Source organism: Nicotiana attenuata, unplaced genomic scaffold, assembly GCF_001879085.1.
Source record: "Nicotiana attenuata strain UT unplaced genomic scaffold, NIATTr2, whole genome shotgun sequence".
Taxonomy (NCBI): Eukaryota; Viridiplantae; Streptophyta; class Magnoliopsida; order Solanales; family Solanaceae; genus Nicotiana; species Nicotiana attenuata.
Window position 1 is genome coordinate 266,602 of NW_017671303.1, and position 22,697 is coordinate 289,298.

The 22,697-nt window shown below is 35.4% G+C and overlaps 1 protein-coding gene across 8 annotated transcripts; it reads left to right on the forward strand.

Moving 5' to 3' along the window:
* The first annotated feature begins 907 nt into the window (after positions 1-907).
* Positions 908-18,262, forward strand: LOC109207413 (DNA repair protein REV1). Of its 8 annotated transcripts, none has more exons than XM_019370321.1 (26): positions 908-1,176; positions 1,572-1,716; positions 2,099-2,214; positions 2,346-2,422; positions 2,988-3,487; positions 3,854-3,997; positions 4,190-4,322; positions 4,406-4,494; positions 4,599-4,649; positions 4,726-4,929; positions 5,653-5,772; positions 7,357-7,449; positions 7,956-8,015; positions 8,095-8,181; positions 9,543-9,626; positions 9,723-9,795; positions 11,264-11,332; positions 11,505-11,603; positions 12,091-12,336; positions 12,453-12,514; positions 12,630-13,234; positions 14,440-14,500; positions 14,640-16,344; positions 16,784-16,881; positions 17,692-17,787; positions 17,929-18,233. In XM_019370321.1, exons 1-23 carry the CDS (start codon positions 971-973, stop codon positions 14,700-14,702), a joined length of 3,387 nt encoding a protein of 1,128 aa, XP_019225866.1. In that variant the 5' UTR covers positions 908-970; the 3' UTR covers positions 14,703-16,344; positions 16,784-16,881; positions 17,692-17,787; positions 17,929-18,233. The 8 variants fall into 8 exon arrangements, with proteins under 8 accessions (XP_019225866.1, XP_019225865.1, XP_019225864.1 ...); XM_019370320.1 differs by having other exon boundaries at positions 14,640-14,754; positions 16,048-16,344; positions 16,784-17,787; XM_019370319.1 differs by having other exon boundaries at positions 16,784-17,787; positions 17,929-18,262.
* The last annotated feature ends 4,435 nt before the right edge of the window (positions 18,263-22,697 follow it).

Consider the following 22,697-nt stretch of genomic DNA (forward strand, 5'->3'; position numbering starts at 1 on the left):
CTTTAGTTATTATATCGGTAAGTTCATAGCATAGATATTAGAAAAAAGAAAAATATAATGATATTGGAAAGGTAAAAGTAAAAAAGAGAAAGAGATAAATACTGATAACATAGAGTTAAAATAAGCATTTTAAAAAGTCAATTGAGAAGTATAGGGGAGAATGATAATTGTTCAAAGTAGAGGAGGGAGTTTAATTTTTAAAGCAAAATTCAGGGTATAATTGATTTTGGTTATTATGATATATGACAGAACATAATTAACCTTCAATTAATTAAAACATATGCTTTTAATCCTTTTAATGTATGATATATAATATATTTAAACTATTTCTAAAACTATGCTACTTACAAATATGAAGTAATAATACAAATTTAACTTAACAAATATGGTAATTAAATGATCTAATGCCTAATAATTCAATAAAGTTTTCAAAATTCACATACAGAGAGATCAAAAGTACACATGCCAATTGCTTGAAGGTTAAAATGTGCTTAGAAATATATTAGAAATGACCAAAATAAGAATTTACCAATAATTGATAAGCCAAAAGTGCTATTATCCCTTCGACTAAAACTTTTCAACGGAAAATAGTATATTATAAAATAATGGACAAAATAATAGAATTGCTTTTAAAGTAATAATTTATCTATTTTTCTAAGGATATTATAACATCTCAACTTTATAAGATAATTTTGGTTTTAATATATAGTTAGAGTAATTTAAAAATAATATTTCAAGGTAAAATTGAATATTTTTTTAAAAAAAAAAAGGTATCTCACAAAGGCTCACCCTCTCCAATAAGGAAAAGGAAAAATAAAAATAAAAGACGCGTTTATTTCCGCGGGTTCAGGAAATAATATATATATATATATATATATATATATATATATATCCCGCCTCATTTTGGAAACCCCCAACCAGATCAACGTTTCAATTTCTGCGCCACAACTCTGAGCAATCGAAGACGAAAATGGAACCTTCACGCTCTGCGAACTCTGGGTCCAATTCGAAACGAACCTCAAATTCATTTACTTCAAACCCTCGGAGTAACAGCAGCAATCGGAGCAACAAGAAGAGGAAGACGAGTCAGAAGACCCTAGGCATGGCTTGGGGCGCCAATTCTCGCTCTGCTTCTCGTCCTGCCTTCAGTAGTTCACCTTTCTCAAATTTTGGAAGGTAAATTACTCAACTTTGTTTACACTAATCTTGCGAAATTTTAATGTTGTGCTAGTTCACAATCCTGTGTAAATTATTTAGGATCTTTATACACAGTCTTGAATATTTTAACAGTTTAATGGGCTGAAGAGTGTTTTCCTTCGAGTTGACTTCAATAAGGTGATCATCATTAAGACGGCCACTAGTAGAATGTGTTGATCAGAAAGAAATATTATTTTTGTTACTTTACAAGCGTTAATTATTGGCCAAGTGCTCTGTTTTTTACAATTTTTACTTCATAAATGCACTCCTTCATCTCGCTTTAGATTTGAATGTGTATAGTGCATGCTATGTGAATTGTTGCTGGTGCGTTGCCCCTGCCAATTTGCTGATCTTATCATTGAACTTTGCTGTAGTTACATGGCCGTGAAGAATCAGAAGCTTCACGAGCAGTTTGATGCGGAGGCGTCAAGCACTTCTCATAGTGGTCCAGTTTCTTCAAAACCTATATTTCATGGCGTTTCCATTTTTGTTGACGGATATACAGTTCCTTCCAGTCAGGTTTAATGCTTTACGGTTTCTTCCTAGTCATTATTTTCGTGACGGGGATTAATGGAATATGATTGCTTGAAATTTTAAGAATTAAAAGATCATGAGTCACATGATGTCTAATATTGTTTCTTCAATAGAAAACCTTCTCAAACTTTTGAATTGTCGAAACAAATGATTACTTGTATTCTACTTTTCCGTGACTTGAGAGTTTCTACTTGTGTAAGAAGAGTTACCGAATCTGCATGTAAACCATTATACAAACATCCATCTTTAGTGCAATCAATACCTTGAGCGTAGACTTATCGTCTTCGTTTCCGTATTTTACTTGAGTTTTTCACATAGAAATAGGGTTGTTTCTCTTACAGTTTATTGATCTCATCAACTTCATCAGGAACTTCGAGGATATATGCTGAAGCATGGAGGCCGTTTTGAAAATTATTTTTCTAGGCGTCGTGTTACGCATATAATCTGTAGTAATCTTCCTGACAGTAAGGTCAAGAATTTGAGGTCAGTTGTAAAACCAAGTTCATCAGGTTGTCACTTTCTTATTTTTGTATCTCTGCTGAAATAGAAATTGTAATTTTTCTTCTTCTTCTTCTTCTTCTTCTTCTTCTAAGATTTGTTTGAATTTGATATAGGTCATTTAGCAGGGGACTTCCAGTAGTCAAACCCACATGGGTGTTGGATTCTGTCGCTGCAAATAAGCTTCTGAATTGTAAGTTTATATTTCCATGACTTCCTTTTTAATGCAAACGAGCAAGTTGACCACTTGTTTATGCATTAGCTCTTTTTATAGGTGATCTTCCCTGATTTTTTTTTTTTGTGGGTGAAAGGATATTGTTTACAGAAGCTATAGAGAGAATCTGACAATCTGTGCTTATCCTTCCTCTTAGGCCTCTTTTTATTTGTTGAATTGGCAAAGGGGGATAAAAAGAGGTGAACAAGAAACTGCTCGTTTTATGTGTCATCTAGTTATGTTTGTATTGTATATCTCCATTGCAATAGTTTACAAGTTCAGGCCCTATCTCCACCTAGTGAAGAGACAACTTGAAGGGGAACATGAAAATGATCTTAAGAAGACTACCTTGTTGCCTTAAGACAAAAAGTTTATTGCGAGGTGCATGCGCCTTTGTCAAGTTCTTTATGAGCCTTGGGCTGCTGCATCAGTTTTGTTTCATCATTTTGTTGTAGCTTTGCTGATTGGTATTTTCTTATTCTTTATGTGACTCACATCAGTACTTTTAATTTTCTTTAACATCAGTCCTCTGTGTTGTCTTCAGGGGTTCCTTATCAGCTTGATCAGCTTGCAAGTGAAGTTAATAACCAGCCTAAGCTATCTGCTTTCTTTACGAAAAACATTTCCATTTCTGATGATATAGCAACATGTTCAACTGTCCAAGCCACATCTAGTGTTGAGAGTCCAATGTCATATGCTGGACCAATAGAAGACCCTATATCCTATCAAGAGTGGCAATCTGCAGAAGATCTGAAGCCTTGTGATCCAGAAACTAACAATCTAATGCAAGAGAACTACAATGTAGCTAGAGTTGAAGAGTCAACTTGTAGCGTGGCAATGCAGGAACTGAGTGATGCTGCAAGTGGAGATGGAAGCCATGCTCCATTATCAGCACCTTCCAGTCCTCACAACTGTGCATCAGCTTGTAGCGACTGGACGAGTGATCCTGTTAATGAGGGCCCATCAAATTTAAAGATTCCTAGGTCTCCTAATCAGAAACATTCAACTCTAGTTGATGCTAATTTTGTGGAAAATTACTTTAAGGTATGTACGTTGATATCTTGATATTGGCTTTGCTCTTGCTTGAACATCTTGTATTTATCCCCAAAATACACAATTGCAATGAACAATCTCTACTCCCAAGTTCGTTTTCCTTTTCCTTTGGCATCCAGATTTGTTGGGGCCTTCTGATTCGATGAGATTACCTGCTTTTTCTTGTGGATATATTAATTTGAATTTGTTTATTTGCTGCAGCTATGCATGTCATAACTAATATATACAAAAATATATGTATATATTGATATTGATAAATATATACATAAATATATGTATATATTGATAAATAACTGCATAGCGAAATATTAAAAGCACTTAGTGCTGAAGTGGTTGACATATTCCTCATGTGCTTAGCATTCTAGGTTGCATTTCATTGGCACCTGGAGAAACCGGTATCGTAAACGATTTCCTAGCTCTCCTGGTGGATTTAGATGCTCAAGTTCAGGCACTAGTTCTTCAGCCACAGCAAATAAGACGGTCATTATTCATGTGGATATGGTAATTTTCTGCTGCGATGGTCCGAAAACCTAACTTGTTCTCTTTATGTTGTTATTACTGCTTCTATGTTCTGGCTCCTCCCCCTTTTCACCCTCCTCGAGCTGAAGGAATGCCATGAATGATATACTACTTTACTTATATCTGTAGATTATTCTCTGTACTAAAACAACTAATTCAACTTTATTTGTTCAGGATTGCTTTTTTGTGTCTGTGGTCATTAGAAATCGCCCTGAGTTGAAGGACAAACCTGTTGCCATTTGCCATTCAGATAATCCACGTGGAACAGCAGAAATATCATCAGCGAATTATCCTGCTAGGAGTCATGGTGAGTCTTTCAGTCAGTCTACCTTTTAGTAAACATCATTCTGTGTTGGAAACTTGATTGTCATTCATAGTTTTGTCTCATAGGAGTAAAGGCTGGAATGTTTGTCAGAGATGCCAAGTCACGTTGCCCTCACCTTGTCATTCTTTCTTACGACTTTGAAGCTTATGAGGAGGTGGGAATGCTATTCAGTTTCTTCTTCTTGTTCTTTTTTCCCCTTTTAATTAAATTCTTCCTATATTTGGAATTGGATCCTATAGAATCTGATTTGGCTTGCAGGTTGCTGATAGCTTTTATAACATCTTGCACAAGTACTGCAACAAAGTGCAGGTATGGCCTCAGAACTCTTTTTTGAACAACTTTGCTATGTTTGTATCTCTTGATTGGCAATAGCTACTGAATGCAGGCCGTAAGTTGTGATGAAGCATTTTTAGATGCCACTGATTCTGGAGTAGAGGACATTCAAGCTTTTGTCTCAATGATCAGAAAGGAGATTCTTGATGCGACAGGCTGTAGTGCTAGTGCTGGTATTGGTGGGAATATGCTTATGGCACGTCTTGCTACTAGGACTGCAAAACCTGATGGGCAATGTTACATCCCTGCTGAGATGGTAGCTTCTGTTCTAGCTGTCTTTTTCATTTATAAAATGGGAAGGGCTTATATCTTGATTTCTGTCATCTTTTTTTTACTATATTACAAACTCTATTTTGTAGCTACATATTTATTGGTTACATGTCATTGCTTTCTCTTTAACTATGTGAAGTTAATCTCTTCTTGCCCAATGCATTTTGAATTGCCACGTACTTCTAAAAAGGACATGCCACAAGTCAATCAGATTTTATAGGCTCCACTGTTGAAAAGTGGATTTTTTGCAAGGCTTCGTCATCCTATTGCTACATGAGATGTTGGGCTGTTTTTGCTTCACTTTGTTTATGTCTCATCCTGTTCAAGCATAACCTACTAAATCTGGATTTTAGATGGAAATCGACATGAATCCTTGATTTTTTTAATTAGAAAAGAAGTTAATCTTTTTATCAACTTATCCAAAAAAAAAGGAACAGAATCCTTGAATTATTTTCTCAAAGGATAAGTCACCGAGAATGGCTTTTTTGATCACATAATTTTGCCCCGTCACCGATACTATTCTGTAGCAAACATGTAGTTCTCTTGGTTAGATCGTTGTTGATTAACTTCCGTTTTTCATATCATCTTATATTCTAGTGTCTAATATATGTAGTGGAAAAAGAGGAAAACAAAGACTTGAAGATCATTTTGGAGAAGTAAAATAATCATTGTGATATACAGTGCTGATTTATCTTGTTGGCTATATCAGGTGGAGGAGCACCTGTGTGAACTTCCCGTAAAATCACTTCCTGGAATTGGTCATGTGTTGGAAGAGAAGTTGAACAGGAGACAAATCACAACTTGCGGGCAGCTGCGTATGCTTTCCAAGGTTTTCATTGTTTAGTATTTGTTTCTTCCTGAAATAATTTGGTGACTGCTCTCATGATGTAGATTTTCCTATCTACTTATAGTTTGTGCTGTTGAAGAGATAATTAAGTAAATAAAAGTGTGCTCTACAGCTTAAGCTTTTAGATGAGATGGTCATACACTTCAATATGGTATCAGAGCAGACAAAGGTCCTGGGTTCAAGTCTCACCGCTACCATTATAATGGATTTCCACGTGCTTGGCCAATGAAAAAAAATGAATGAAGCCTGCACGTGAGGGGGCATGTCAAAGAGATAATTAAGTAAATAAAAGTGTGCTCTCTCTAACAGCTTAAGTGTTTAGATGAGATGGTCACACACTTCAATATGTGCAGAGCAAGCACTTTTTTGCATCTCTTTTGATCTGGTTTCTCTCATATACGTTCTTTTTTATTGCACTGAAAGAAAAACTATAAGAGGACTTCATGAATCATTAAATTTCGTGCTACAAAGATAGATGATGGAGTCTTCTTGTTCAGTTATGTTTGTTATATTTGTTCTTGATAAATGGTATTTTATTAAAGGTAGTACCAAGAAGGTACTGCAAAAGTACTAAAGGGTATGTTTGCTATATTTGTAAGAGTTTGTATGTAGAGTTCCGCCCAAATGGGTGGCCTAGCAGTTGAAGCGCTGGAGTGACAACTTTGGGAACCAAGGTTTGAATTCCAGCTGAGATGACACTTGTTGAATTCTTTACGATTTGCCTTTAAGCTATTGGGGGGGGGGGGGGGGTAGATAGAGTTATTTGATACTGCCAATGGAGGTAGCAGGTACACGGTGGACTATTCGAGATGCGCACCATCTGGACAGATACTATCATTCGTTACAAAAGAGCAATGTTATGTTAAATTTACTTGTTTATGTGCCTTCTCTATCCATAGCCCTCCATGAATATTTCATGTTTAACAGGCAATCTCAACTGGATAGCTATCAAACAAAAGTGAGGCTTGTTATTCATGCTGCCTCCTTGAGTCAGAGTCCTCTTTGCCACTTATCCCCCCAGTTTCATGTGCACATTCCCGCCCATGTAAAGTCAAGAATCGTTGGAATTGTCGTTAGCTACAGAGCTGATGAGATAGGAGATAAATAGGAGATACATTGTTTATTTAAGGCTGCATTTATGGCTATTTAGCTTTTTCAGCTCCTGGAGTTTATTTCTGCTAGCGATGTTTTGTTAAACTCATCATTTATAGATGTTTTCAAATGTAAAATGAGTGTATCTTGCCTTACTAATTGTGAAAACTAATCAGTGCTTAAGAAATCCCTTATTCATATGGAGGATGTTCTTTTGAGAAAAAAAAGTATGTCATAAACATTGCAGTGCTTAAGAAATCCCTTATTCATATGGAGGATGTTCTTTTGAGAAAAAAAAGTATGTCATAAACATTGCAGAACTTGTTAGATCGCTGGTTAGTTATCTTCTCTTGGAATTGCTCAGGACTTCTTTTCACATTACAGCACTTGTTGAAACTTCTTTCTTTATTAAAAAAAAGTTGTGCGTGTGTTTGTTTGTATATGAAATCTCCCACTTATTTGTTGTGTTTCCAGGAAACTCTTCAGAAGGACTTTGGTTATAAAACTGGAAGTATGCTATGGAACTATAGTAGAGGGATAGATGATCGGTTGGTTGGCATGATACAGGTTAGGACGACACAGATTATCTTACTGTATATAACCCTCTAGTTTGTATGCATTTCTTTTTGGATTGTGTCATAGTCACACAACTGATTCACGAATTCCCGTTAACTCCTTTATTCTGCTGTTTCTTGTTGTTTTGAATATTCGAGACTTGCTTAATGATTGATGAGTACTTTTTTGCCTCCTGTGCTTGTTGCTGCTACTACCTTGCATTCTGGTGCCAATATAAGCAGAGGCACAAGTGGTATTGGGGTGTGTGTGTGTATGTGTGTGATATTTACAGAGCAAAATTCTGCTTTAGGGTTGAAAATACTAAGTAGTACGTAAAGACTTGCACAAGATTTCTGTAGAGATATTAAAAGCTTTTCTAGTGCCTGTCCAAAGGAAGCAAAAGCTAGTTACATGTTTTACATCTTGCAAATCTGCATCATAAAGTTTGTCATTTTTGTTTTGAATCAGTCATGCAGTTTCAAGCCAAATATATTAAAGCTCTCTAGAACCTTTTGCAGGAAAGCAAATCCATTGGTGCAGACGTTAACTGGGGCGTAAGGTTCAAGGATCTGAAAGACGTTAGATCTCCACAAACAATCTTTGCTTGTTTACCCTTTATGCTAATGCTTATAGGAACTAAACGCCTTCTGAATTCAGGTACATCATTTTCTTTTAAACCTTTGCAAGGAGGTTTCATTACGTTTGCAGGGGTGTGGAGTGAAAGGCCGCAAATTTACCTTGAAGGTCTCTCTCTCTCTCTCTCTCTCTCTCTCTCTCTCTCTCTCTCTCTTTATAAATTTGTGACTTCTTTTTTGCTTATTTAGTATTTAAGAATAGGACCCACAAATAACACATGTCAAGTAATAAATAGTCTAGTATATGATGTGTTGTACATGTCAGCGCAATTGATATACACGTACTAATGGATGTATTTATTTGTACTCATTCCGTCATGTTCGAGTGTTAAAATGGGAATCATGTAAGTTTGTATATCGGCTTTAAAATCGGGTACAAGTTTAAGTGGCCAGGAAGCCATTACGCCAATAAAAAATCTACTCTAATTATCGGTACGATTATAGATTTATATAAAAACTTTTGGTTTTATTAAAAGAAACCTAAAAATTGGTTCGGTCTATTTCGTCGATTTTTAAATTTTCATTGACACCCGCACGATGGACCAACTACTTTGGATTTGCACTACGTAGGGCTCATTAAAGAAAAAACACTTTCTACAAAAAAAGCTTCTATCCAATACTCGAATCCGAGACCCCTGATTAAAGGTTTTGGATCTTGTTCATCCCCACATTCCTTAAAAGTTCGCACCAAATAGGGATTAGAAACATTACATCAAGCATTACGAGTGAACTTATCCCAATATGAAAGCAGACATTTTCTCTACTTCTCGTTCCATCGTCCTAGTTAGTTCATGTTCTTCCTAGTAAAATGTCAAGAATAACAAATTGTCTGGTTATTGTTCTAATTCGGTACGCGCTTACTGAATCAAATGTTGGCCACCTTGTCTTTTCTGAGAGAGGAATTGACATGTTTAAAAGCTATATAATTTTTAAACTAAATCAAGTGATAAACAAAGACTCCCTCAAAAATATCATTCACCTAAAATTGGTACCCCTCTATATAATTTTTAGTCAGGGTGGATTAATTGAATTTAAATAGAATTCCTGCATCTGAATTTTATCAGGAACAGACAATTTCAAAAGCTGAAACGACTACTCCCTTAGTTTGTCTGTCTCCTCAGTGTCTTTTTTCTTTCATTGTCCTCAGTATTAACTCAATCTTGTCATTTAGCCTCGTATATAGCTCATAAATGACTCTTCTTTTATCAAACAACCAAACCATTTTCCTANCTCTCTCTCTCTCTCTCTCTCTCTCTCTCTCTCTCTCTCTCTCTCTCTCTCTCTCTCTCTCTCTCTCTCTCTCTCTCTCTCTCTCTCTCTCTTTCTTTTCTTTCCCTATGAAGCTGATTATTCTTATTTAGATCCGATAGAGCTCTTTTAGCTGAAACTAGATTGCATTCTTACTGGGGTTTTGAATGTGTTGTATGGTTGGATGTTCATGCTGTGTTTGCACCTAATCTATCAATACAGATAAAAAAAAGGAGGAGTGATGCAGGGGAGCCAGTAAAGTATTTGGGCTGTGGCGTTTGTGATAACTTGAGCCATTCTGTCACGGTATTAGTATTTCTGTGATAACCTTGTGATCTATGTTATCTAACGGGAGAAATTTCTATTTACTTCCTAGTTTTAATTGCATTGTGGCTATTGTAGGTGCCAATGGCTACGGATAGTGTTGATGTGCTTGAGAGAGTCGTTTCACAGCTTTTTATGACTTCACACATAGGTAACTGCTTTGCCGAAGTCAATGTTATATTTCAACATAAGGGTTTAAGTTTGCACCCATGGCTCTGACCTAGTGGTCTGTGAACTGCGCGCGAACCCTGGAGATCAGGGTTCAAATTCCAACGGAGAGAAAGAAAACACTAGTGATTTCTTCACATATGCCTAAGCCTTGATTTGCAAAGTTCGGTGCCTGTGTGGCGGGTGTAGTGGAGGTGAATTGCAAGTTGGCTTAGACACAACTATCAGCAAACACACCAAAACACAAGGGTTTAAGTTATATGCACTGATAACTTGAAAGTTTTTGTACTTTTGGGCTTCTCTTAGGTAATTTACTTTATTAAGTGTCGATTGGTAACTTGATAAAATTTAAGTAACCTCTGGACAACCGGTAAAACTACGCTAATAACACTGCTAGTGTGTATAAATTAAATAATTGAAATAAATGTATATTTTAAATCAGATGTCTATGTATGAGTTGCTTATACCCTTTTTTCTTAGAGCATCGAAGCGAAATTTTTTATTAAGGTTAATGAATGCAAGAGTAACCAATATGCCTCTAATTCGATTGTATTTACTTGGGAGAATGAATGTGAATCATACCAGTTCAAACAATAATTATAAGGTTACCTGTGAAACATCTACAGCTAGTGTGGATAAGTGACCGTTAATTTGATTTATGGTGAGTAACCTGATTATAAAATGAAACGATGGTGTACTTGTTTTCACTTTGGCACTGCATGTAACTTAAGTCCTTGAAATAAATAAGTAAGTTTCATTAAATATGTATGTATGAGTTTTTCCTGCCTTTTCGTAAAGCAAGATTGAAAGGAGATCAAATTATAGGGATAAATGGATGCAAGAACAATCATTACGTTAATTTGTTTGTATTAATTTGAACTGAGAATGAATGTGAGTCATGGCAGTTGAAACAATAAAAAAGAGGGTGCTCTTGCTTCAATCCATCTATGGTTAAAGAAGGCCTCGATATTTCAAATGTAATTCAATTATGCTTAGTTAACATCATTCTAGGGCGAATGCCAGAATGGGAATAGATTATCTTATAAAATTTTAGTTGATCTCAGTGTCATTCAGTATAAATAGCGTGTTTAGCTATGTTCTAGGGACCAATTAACTTCAAAGTTTTGGGCTTTGTTGTCATTTTAGTCTGGTTTATCCTTCTTGTTGCTTCCTAGTTTTGGTTTTCCATCTTGATACATCTGAACCAGAGTGATTATCGATTTGCTATGAGAGTCAAACAAATAGTTTTTGAGTGTAATTTTTAAATAAGCTTTTTTGCCATATGAAATGCGAAAAATAGAACTCTATGATGTTCATATAGGTTTTTTGTTCAATGTAAGAGAAAGAAAATTAATAATATCTTTGTTTCATAAATAAGCCAAATGCTATGACTTGTAGGTTACCCTGTTTCTGCTTCTAATATGACTGCTGGTTTAACTGTTGCTGTGCAGATGCGGAGGACATAAGAGGCATGGGATTGCAGGTCTCAAAGCTTGAAACTGCGGATAGTTCCAAGCAAGGTTTTTGTTCTGACAAGAATTGTCTTTCTAGTTACTTTCCCTTTCCTGTAAAAATGCTTGGGATTTTCTTTGTGTTTCATATATCTATCTCTAGGCCAGTTATGAAGTTTTGATGATGACCGTATGCCATTTATGAACTGGTTTTTTACTACTTTCATTGACGTATATCCAGGGAAAGAGAGATATTCCATCAGATCTTGGCTCACTGCTGCCTCTGCTAAGACCGGCCACAAAAAAAGGAGTAGTAGTCATGAGAAAGGTGCTGATGCAGGTTTGACTTCCCTACTTGCTTTCTTTGCTTCTGTCCAGATATCTATTGCCTCTGATCATGCCAATTGTATGATTGAAGTATTGTTAATTAAACTGGTACTGAAACTCCATGGTGGTTGCATTGGCTGTGTTCTAGCTCATGAAAGGTTTTTATAGGAATCTCTTTAATTTGCGTGTCCTAGAAATACTTGAGGACATCATAATTTGTTGTCTTAGATTGTTTTGCTCCTTTCTCTGGCCACACAAGAGAAACTTAATAGGATTTTTATCGCTGCAGCTCTGATGGATTGAAATCTATTATTTAATGCTTCTGTTAAAGAGTTCAGTATGATAGTTTATGTTGTTTCATTTCAACTTATTCCAACATCGGTTTCTTTGTTTTCAACAAATTTAACTAAAAAGTATCACCAAACATGTATTGAATTCATGCTCCACTGATGACATGCTGGACTAATCTTTGGATTCAATCTACTTCTCTGATACTGCAGATAATTGTAAAAACGGTGTTGATGAACGTCAGGCTCAGTTGCACGGTGATTCAAGTACACCTTTTACTGAAATGACTACAGCGTCACCCTCTGGTACTGCTGGTTCTGGACAGAGGGGAACTCTTCCTCCCATGAACGAGCTTGACATGGGAGTTATAGAGTCTCTTCCTCCTGAGGTCTTTTCAGATATTAATGACATGTATGATGGAAAATTGGCTCATTTTATTACTGAAAAGAGAAGCAAAGGTGAAGATACATTCCATAAAATTACAGAAGTCTGTTTACCCAATTAGCTTATGTATATATCATGTTGTTGTAAGCTTTTGCCTCAATTCTCATATTTTTTAAATTTGGTGTATCAGAAAAAGAAAACGTTTCTTTTGCTTGCCCTGCTGCATCAGGTGAAGCTTTTGCTGCATGTGAGGTATCTTCTCCATTTTTTCTTTTCTTGGGGTGGCTTAGTATTTCCTAGTTTAATTTCAGTGATGGTTATCTTGTTTCTACAACTTAATAGTGTTGATTTCTGGTGGCTATCACAGGAGCAGCAGTATAATGAAGAGGAAATCCAAGTGGTGGTCTCTTATCCTAATAAGCTTTTTGTTGATATGAAAAGTGAGCCAGTTTCTGATGTTAGTGTACCAAATCTGGACTTAAGTAGCGCTCCCGTCTCAGGAGACAACGGTCTAATGCCCTCTTCTCTAAGTCAAGTAGACACCTCGGTTTTTCAAGAATTGCCTGAGGACTTGAGGACAGATATTCTTGAACTCCTTCCTGCACACAGGAACGCGGAATCTTCACTTGATGCATCGTTGGTATGTGTTAATAATCAGATCAGTACAGGTCCTTCTATTTCAAGCATTGACTTGTGGGTTGGAGATCCACCAGAATGGATTGACATATTCAAAGCCAGCAACTGTCAGATTTTGTGGATTTTGGCAGAGATGTATCAAAGAGCAGGGGCAAAAAAACAGTTATCTTCTGTATTGCAAAGGACTATGTCTCAGATTTATATTGTCCCGGATGTGGGCACTGATGGATGGGCTGAGGCTGTTAATTGCTTATGCGAGCTTATCAAGCAGTATTTAAAATTAAAAATTTCAAAAGATATTGAAGAGGTTTACATTTGTTCTTGCCTTTTAAGAAGGTATATACCAGAGACCACTGACGCATACATCTGACTTATCTGCAGTATATATGTTCATTTTCTTCAGCACATTTCTTTTATTGGCACTTGCTTCTGTATTTCTCTTCCTCAGTGTTGTTTTAAATTTTTTTCTTGATGTTATTGTAACTCATGCAGAATCCAGGGTGACGAGACAGTTAGACAGCCACTTAATGTAGCTTTTCAAGTAAAATTTGAAGGACACAGAATGGCAGACTTGTGGTCTTGCCCTTTCATAATAAAAAAAGAAATATAGTGCTGTTATTTTTGGAAAGGTTTAATTATAAATACGGGAGGAAGAGCTGACTGTCCAAGAGAAACTTAGGATAGAGTACTAGGTCTTCGAAGATTCATATAGGCTTCTCCTGTCATTAACCTTTAACTTTGTGACATTCCCCACAACAGCTGGTGACTAAGTTCTTAGATAATAACTAAAGGGACTCTTGAGAGCTGTCTTTTCTACTTCTTTCTTCTTTGTCCTTTTTTGGGTGCTTTTGGTAATACATTGTCTAGCACAATGATGAAATAAGCCTTCATACGCCTCATAAGATGATCTTTGTTGTTTGGATCAGTGGTAGTGGAGGCAGAAATGTATATAAGGGGATTAAAAAAATAGTTGAATGTGACTTTTGATTTTTGAATTTGAGACCTAAAGCAACTTTTGCACCCCCTTTATTGTTTTTTTTATATAACCGTGGTGTCCGGGCTAGCTTGCGCGCACCTCGACTAATTCCACAGGGTACCTGCTACCTCCCACTAGCAACAGGTACCAGGTAACTCTATCCACCAAGGCTTGGATAGATGGGAAGAAATCACCTAGTGTTTTTTGTTTCCGCGGGGAACTGAACCTGAGACCTCATGATTCTAATCCACTTTATTGACCACTAGGCCACACTTTTGGGTGCTCCTTTATTGCTTATATATAACCAAAAAATTCGTTTTTACCCTATTTACACAGTATAATTTTTCAACGACGAGGATTCTGTTGAACCCCCTCCCCTCCACCTAATTCCGCCACTGGTTTGGATATTTTGGAAATCTTTTACATTGTTTTGATAATATTTACCTGTTTTACTGTGAGTAGCAGCACAAGTAAACATGGTTGGAAACTGCAATGGGGCTAATACATTTCTTATTTTTATTATGAATGAAGGGCCGGTCTAACGTTATTGGAATTGTGAAATCAGGTTGACTGCAAGGTCAAAAATTTTCGTAGAAGTTTACAACAACTTGCTTCCTCATTTTCAGGTACCATAAGTAGTTCCATTTTGTTTTTCTTGTTGAGATAGGTGTATCCGTCATTATTGTGTTTTAAAGAAAATATGATTAGGATAATCTTCTTCTCAGTCTTATCTTTCTGACTCTCAGTGGAAATCATGAAATGTAGCTATACATGCAGGAAAGGATAAATGTCTTCTGGATTTTGGCCTTGGAAGATTTTGTTACATGATACTCATTTCGGTCCCGTTATGGTTTCTGCTTATGTGTTACAGTCTGCTATGGTATCAAATTGTAAACTATTTTCCCTTGTTTATGACATGCACCAAAAGAATGATATAGACTTGTTTGCATTTTTGAAAGGATTTCTACTAGATATTGATTTGACTATATTTCCTTAAAAACTGGGCTGTCCTGATCTCGTTAACACATTAATTGATCTGGTTTCTTCTAGATTTCTTTCTATCGTTCTAAGGTTAGTTTACTCCTTAATGGTGTAAGATTCTACTATGTGGATGTGTTGTTCAGGGTCTGTGGAGCATGACTTTAATGAATAACTAAGTGCTGTCTTTTGGTTCTCATGTAAATAATTCCAAAACATGTTTTCTTTTGTATACAAAATAATAATATACGAGGGTGATGGTATTTCGTAAGCATATTGTGTGCGATGGCAATCTTACAGTAATAACCACATAATAATAATGATACCTCATTTACGAATATTAGAAAATGTTATTAAGGTCTACCCATCTAGGTTGTTATAGGGGTCAAAACTTCCCAGCATATCTGGTAACTGTGTTGCCACACCTATCAAAAACTCCATCAAGTCTGTAAATGGGAAGTACCTTGTTAGTTGGTCTGCAGACAGATTTTGCATGGAAATTGTTCCCATGTATCTTTCAGTTAACAAGCAGTGTCAGAGGTGTTTCTGTTCTTCTTCTTAAGCCTGTAATGGTCTCACTGTGCGTTAAGTTGTGTCTTCCTTTCCCCTTGTAATATAAGGGCGTCAACTTAAGTAGTTTAAATGCTGCATTGATATTGATTTTGGGCTATTCTGGTTGAAGTTGTTCTTTGCAGCAAAATAGCTTCTTTTGTTCCTCCTTTAAAACTAGCAAGTACAGGGCTGCAGGCTTTTTTGTTGCAAACCAGTTAAACATAAATGATACTGAACTTTCAACTATCGGTAGAATCTCTGTTCTGATATTGGAATCAGAAGACTTGCATAAAAAGGTTAAAATATAAAGTGAGGGAATCTTTCTGATCGGAGCCTATTGTTATAAAATCTGGAAGATTGAAAGTGTGGAATAGCAATACGATAAAATGAGAGTGACATCTTAAAAAGTCTCTGAATTTGAAACCATCGGTTTGATGCATCACATTCTTTTTCACTGGTAAATTCAGGTTTAGAATTTGTTTTCACAGTTTTAACAGTGAATTCGGGAGCTAGCCTGATAAAGTTTTTGAAACCATCGGTTTAGATGCATCGCATTCTATTTCACTAGTAAATTCAAGTTTAGATTCTGTTTTAACAGTGAATTCTTGAGCTAGCCTGATCAAGTTTTTATCTCAACTTCTAGGCATCGGTTAGTGAGAACTATGGTGGCTGCTTTTGTATAGCCCCTGTGATGGAGTGATGCGTGCATGCCTTCTTTGCCAAGTAAAAGTCTCAGGTGCTCTACGTCTACAAGTCTGCATGCTGTTCCCTCACTTGCTCTGCTTGTAAATTGGATATAGTTGCAAAGGACCTCTGGTATAAGAAGTCACACCTGGTCTAACAGAGGATCATGCAATTTTTTATCGGCATAACATGAAGTTAGTAGAGCCCTGTTATCTTTGACGTTCTCTCTTCCAAGATAGTGGCTTCGGTCATGCAGGTGAGCACTTATTCATTCTACACTAGCAATCTTGCTTTTGAATTTCCTGAAGTATGACTAGTTTATTCATGAGCGTTTAATGAAAATGTGAACACTCTATATTAGCAATCTTGCTTTGACTTCCCTGGCAATTCACTTATTGAACACGTATGTTCTCCTTTTCTTGATTTATCTTCTTCCCCTCCTCATATGGCTCGAAAGGACCTAGATCTGTCATTACCTCTATGATTCTTCCTATTAAGATTTCTGAAGCTCTGAAGCATGTCATTTTTTGTCGAGGATTTTGTAACCTTCTGTGGTCATTGTAATGCAAGATCTGATAGAGACGGTTATTTGTAATCCACATCCCATTTGTCATATTCTGTATCTTCATTTCATTTCATATGTTACTTCAAGCACTTACATCTTTCACCAATTTCAATTTTATGCTTCAAAACAGAGAGTTGAAGTCCTAATCATACAGAGTGGGGGTATATTGGGGTATATTGGGTCCGAAAGACGTCTCCCCAGGTTAAGCTGACCGAGCTGGATATCATGGTAGGTACCTGTGTGCTTTGAGTGTGTTGCTTCCAATTCTTGTAGGTATACATCCCAATTCTTGTAGGTATACATTTGTCTTTCCTCTTTGCTTGAAGTCAAGTGGGGCTTCTTTGGATGGATGCCATAAGGTGGTATGAAATGCTTGAATCTCTATGCATTTTGTCACATGCTACTTTCTGGAGTCCTGTATGGAAGTTCAACACATCCTTGATATTTGTAATTTATCTGACTGAATAGTGGAACATGAATGTTATTTTTCACTTTCCCATGGTTGATGCGAAAGCTTTTGAAAGTTATCTTTTCCTAGAGGGAATTCAGTAAATGGGAAGTGTTAACAACAATTAAATAAATAAATAAATAAAAATTTCCTTCAGCTAGAAGCTTAAGCTTTTATATGTTGTGCTCACGCAATTTAACATAGTATCCAAATAGGCAGAAGCTTTGGATTTAAGTCTCATTATCACCCGTTAACAGACAAGTATTAGGAATAAGGGAGTAGGTACAGAATCAAATAAATTAGTACGATATCCTCTGTGTTAAACCACACAAAGAGGATACCAGAGCATTGTTTGGGACTGCACAGATATTTCTCTTATTTCTCTGTTACATCATGTACACGGCTGACTATTTATACATATATACATAGTTGATGGGCAACCTAGGGATATACATAAGTGGTGTAGTTCCATATCATAAGAATACAAACTCAAGAATACTCCTAATCTATCCCTTCTCCTTAGTGTTCACATATGATTGTGGCAGATAAGGATTTGGTTCAATACTCTCTTTAATAATTTAAATTTTTAGATGAGATGGTCATGCCTCATTGCACTATGAATGCTGATTGGAGTGGAGCAGTTTCAGTGGTTGTGGACTGCGCTGATGCAATGTTGATGCAGACAGGTAGTAAGTTATTAAGTACGAAACATTTAATTTTTCTTTTTCGTTGAAGTTATTAAATGTACCGGGTGAACAACATGTAATGTTTCATTCTCCACCTTGCCCAAAACTAAAGCTGAGATGGTTTGCTCCAAATTGGTGTAGGTGATCTTGTAGTCAGTCATGGTTTTGCACCTTTTTCAATGGCATTTTTCAAACAGCGTGCAATATATGTGGGACTGTCGACCCAGTTTAAAGTTGAAATACGTGGACTGTTGACCCAGTTAAAAGTTGAAATCGCAGAATTGGTGTTCAAAATCTTGCGATTTGTAAATTTTTTGCATATCTCACTTTCATGGATTTGTTAGTCGTATTGGTTGAATTTTAGATTGTGTCTTAACACGTCGTTAAAGCATTCCTGTCCCAACTCAAACTATCAAGTATTGTTAGCGTTTCGTGGTATTTGAAAACCCCTACCGGCAACGCCATTTCTGTTTTATTTTCTTATAGTGGGGTAATTTTCCCTAGTCATTTTTGGTGAGCTGCACGTCAGCAAGATCGAAGACCAGAGAGCAATAAGTTAAATCCTTGCTGCCAAATTGAAATGAGGTTGTTGGTTAATAGTTAATACAAATAAGAGCTCTAAATGAAAGATGAACAATACCACATTCATCCTGGGATTATTATCCAAAGACCCCTAAACGGGACTTCAGTAAAAGCTAAAAAAGTAGGCGAGTGAGGATCCTAATTCTCTGGTCAAAGTTCACGTATCTGACTTGCGATCCACCGGCTTCTGTCGTGACTGGTGAAAAAAGTGTACAGCTTATTAAGAATTGGACTTTGTAAAAGGCAAGAATGTAGTGACAAGGACCTTTTCTGTAGGAATCCATGTTACATAAGAAAGAGAGGGAAAAGTGAGAAAACCAATTTATGTGGCGCTGGAAAATATGAGTTTTGCCTTTGAAAAGTAGATAGGATAGGAAGAAAGGAAGCACGGCTCAACCAATGTATTCCTGGGATTAGGTCATGAAAGTCTTTATAGGTTATTGATCATTCTTTGGTCTGAAAAAGCCAATGTGAAAGACCCACTTGAAAAAGCTAAATCTTGTAGCTGAGCTAACGGCAAATCCTTTTCAAAAGAATTTGACCAATTATATATAGTAAGGTCATAATCTACTCCCACCGTTCACTTTTACTCGTCTAATATTCTAAAAATAAATTTTTATTTTTACTTCTCACTTTTAGCATATCAAGAGAAGACAATTTCTTTTTTTCTATTATACTCACAGTATTAATTACTCATTTTCTCAAATCCATTAAAAAGATGCATCAATTAATATGGGTATCATGGTAAATTATGCACTTCATTTATTATTTGTTAAGGGGCGTGCAAAATCCATAGTTGACAAGTAAAAGTGAATGGAGGGAGTATTTGATTTGCATAGATACGGAGTGTGAATAAATTTTGTAACCTCGTTCCATAGTATACCCTACTTCTTGTAACCTTGGAACACCGCCGTGGAGGAATATTATTTGGGGTTTTGACACAGTTACCCAAAAAACAAATCTATTTATCCTTATCTACCCATTTGTTTTCCTACCCATAAACTAATTATATTTCCTACCCATAGTAGGTTTTGTGGGGAATTTTTTCTTTATTTTCCAATTCTTTTTTATTTCTATGCTTATTTTCTTTTCTTTTTTCTTTTTTCTCGTTTTCTTCTTATTTTTTTATTTTTTCCTTTTCTAATTTCATTTAACTTTTTTTTATATTCTTTTTCTCTTCATAATCTAATTTCATTTACTGTTTTCACTATTTTTTATTAGTCTTTTTTTTATATTATTACTAAAGAAAAATCAAATTATGTACCAATTAAAAATGTAGCTAATAAAACCAAAAAAATATTAACTAACATATGATACTAGTATAGTATATAGCTATACCAACAGGGTATACAATTATACGCAATGAGTTAAAAAAAATAATTCAATTATTAAACTAAAATAATATCAGTTGTCAATAAAAAATTCTAAAAGGATCTAATTGTAAGATTATGTCGTTACATCTTATAGCATACCATAATTTTTTTATTTTTTTTTTTCATTTTCAATTTGCCCTTCACGCTGGGTAAAAGCTTAAAACAAATTAAAAGGGAAAAGGCAAGTGAATTTAAGGGTAATAAGTATACTATTATAGTATATTGTATACTATTACAACATATTGTTACAGTATCTTGCATATTATTACAGTATACCATAACAATATATTGTATACTATAATAGTATATTGTTGCAGTATAACTATATACTCCTATAGTATATTAATATACTATAGCGGTATACTGTTTTGTAAATTATAATAGTGTACTGTTGCAGTATAGCTATATACTCCTACAACATATTGTATACCGTAGCGATATACTGTAGCTGTGTTCTTCTTCGATTTTCAACTGAAAATTTCGATCTCAATCACCTCAAATCAGGTCCAAATGCTATCAAATTTCAGTATGAACTTTCAGAGGGTACTATAAGCAATATTTAACAGCACCCACTTTGAATCAAACAAGAAATCTTCAAAAATAAAATTGAGCTTTAAGCCCAATAATGGTGGATATTCAATCTTGGGAGTGAACTTTTCTCTTCTGAAATTAATCTTGTCGATTTGCCATATTCCTGAATGGAATTGATGTGTTGTTGTGTCTGTTTGTATGTTTCTTCAAAATCTTTTTTTACTTTTCTACTTCCTCCACCACCTCGTCCATTTGGGGGTTTTGCAGAGTTGAGTCCCAGCTCTTTTAGCAAAGAAAATTTTGGGAATTTTGGAAAAAGAAATTGCGAAGAAAATGAAAGATCCAAAAGAAAGTTTTGTTTAGTTCAGGAAAACGAAAGAAGATGAACTTTTTCTTCCGTTGAGAACCTCATCTTAGCTAGGTGGTACTGCCATTATTTAGTTCTTTCTCATTTTATTGCACTACAAAATGTCTAACAGAAGAAAAAGTTCCAAACTATTAATTCCAACACGAAGGGAATGTTCTGACAGATATATAGGAAGTGAAACTAGCGGGTAAATAGTTTGGGGAGTATGGGTAGGAGTAGTAAATAGTTTGGGTCTGGACATTAAAGGGTAAATAGTTTGAAATTAACGGGTATAAAGTAAGATTTTCTCATATTATTTAATGTCCCATTGTTTGACATGCCCGCATTCAAATCCAAGTATGGTTTATCGTTTGAAACCAAGAATTCAAACTTATGAAAAAAGGTCTTCTCCGCCTTGGCATGAGTCAAAGTACTACGATAACCAAAGTCAAAGAAACATACCTTTCTTGCACTTCTACGTAACCAACTCCCTGCTACTTTATCACCTTTATATACTAACTATTTCTTTCTGAAACGCAAACAACAAGAAAAATTAGAATTTAGGGAGGTGCTTCCGTTCTATTTTTCTACACCAAATTTAGACTTGCACTGTCTTACAAGTGTTCGTCTTAAACCCAAAAACAGCACAAGAAGTAACAACGCGTAAAATGAAGTGTTTCAACTCTTTTCTAGCGGCTCTAAAAGCCTTGGCAATGATCCTGGTTTTTGTGTGGCTTTCGAATTCCATGCAGGTGGAAGGATCAAGAAACCTTAAGGAATTACATTATTCTTTCTCATCAGTGGTAGAGAATTTAGTGATACAGAGAGCATATTCTGGGCCAAATCATCGTGGACGAGGTCACTAGCTTCAAGTTTCTTTCCTCTATTCCAAATATCACATATCCAAAACTTTTGGATGGGAAAACATCTCATGGAGTTGCCTGAAATCCCAAGAGATAGGGGCACATATATATTTATTCATTTCTTTGACTAAAAATTTTGGCTGTTGCTGTTTGATTAATTTTTTTGTTTTGGTTCTTATACATTTATTACAGTTGGAGGGTTCAATGTACGTAAAACATAGATATTCTAATATAATCTAACAGAGTTACTTTCTCGTTTCCAACTTGTTATTGATTATATATCTCTCTCTGCTTCTGTTAAAAAATTCAAGACTTTAATCAGTTTAAATTTGAGAACTTGTAGGCTGTGGCATGAAAATTAAAGAAGTGCAACAACATGAGGTACTCATGCATTCGCACCAAATTCTTTTATATAAATATATCAAAATTGTTATTCATGATGAAATTCTACAAAAGTTATAATAATGAAATTTTAACTTAGTTGGGCATCATCATAAAATTAAAGAATGAATAGTCCCGAGTCAAGGCATGCAGAGTGTAGGTAACCTTGTCAATATTTTGACATAACTTTTATATAAATGGTTTCCGCCAAAGTGTTGCCAGCCTTACAAGTTCTAACTTTGATTTTACCGGAAAAAAGTTACATCTTTGACAAAATCAATTTGATGTTGTTCTTTTTCAAGTAAGAAAAGTGAATAGTTTTATCAAAATTCATATTTCGAGCTTGATATTATTCCCTCTACTTTTTTATGTCAATAGTAGAATACGTTTGATTAACGAGCCTTGTTGACACTAAAATTGTTACATCTGAAGATTTATTTAATTCAACTAAAATTGGAGGTGAAAATTACTCGTTCAAATGAGTCGAAAATGTTATACTATATGTTATGATTGATAAAACAAACTTAGTTACCAAGCAAGAGTATCAGTACTTTTAAAAAGGGAATCTTACACAAATGTCCCAAATAAGTCCCAACTTACCAACCTCTAGCCATTAATCATAGACTTACCAAAACTAGCCAAACACATATAAAAATTTTAAAATCCAAATCAATAAGGTTCTTTCTCTCCAGGAATCACACGCAAAGATCTCCTTCCATATTTTTAAGCGTGATTAGCAACATTAGATGCAAGACAGAAAGGAAAATTCATGGATGAGATAGCAAATAAGGTGATGAAATACAAAAAAATTATATACAAGATTCCAAAAATCTA

Coding starts and splice junctions, on each gene's coding strand:
- LOC109207413 (XM_019370319.1), top strand. CDS start 971: ATGGAACCTTCACGCTCTGCGAACTCTGGGTCCAATTCGAAACGAACC. Junction 8,182..9,542: donor GCCGCAAATTTACCTTGAAG/GTCTCTCTCTCT, acceptor CTATCAATACAG/ATAAAAAAAAGGAGGAGTGA. Junction 12,515..12,629: donor AAGCTTTTGCTGCATGTGAG/GTATCTTCTCCA, acceptor TGGCTATCACAG/GAGCAGCAGTATAATGAAGA.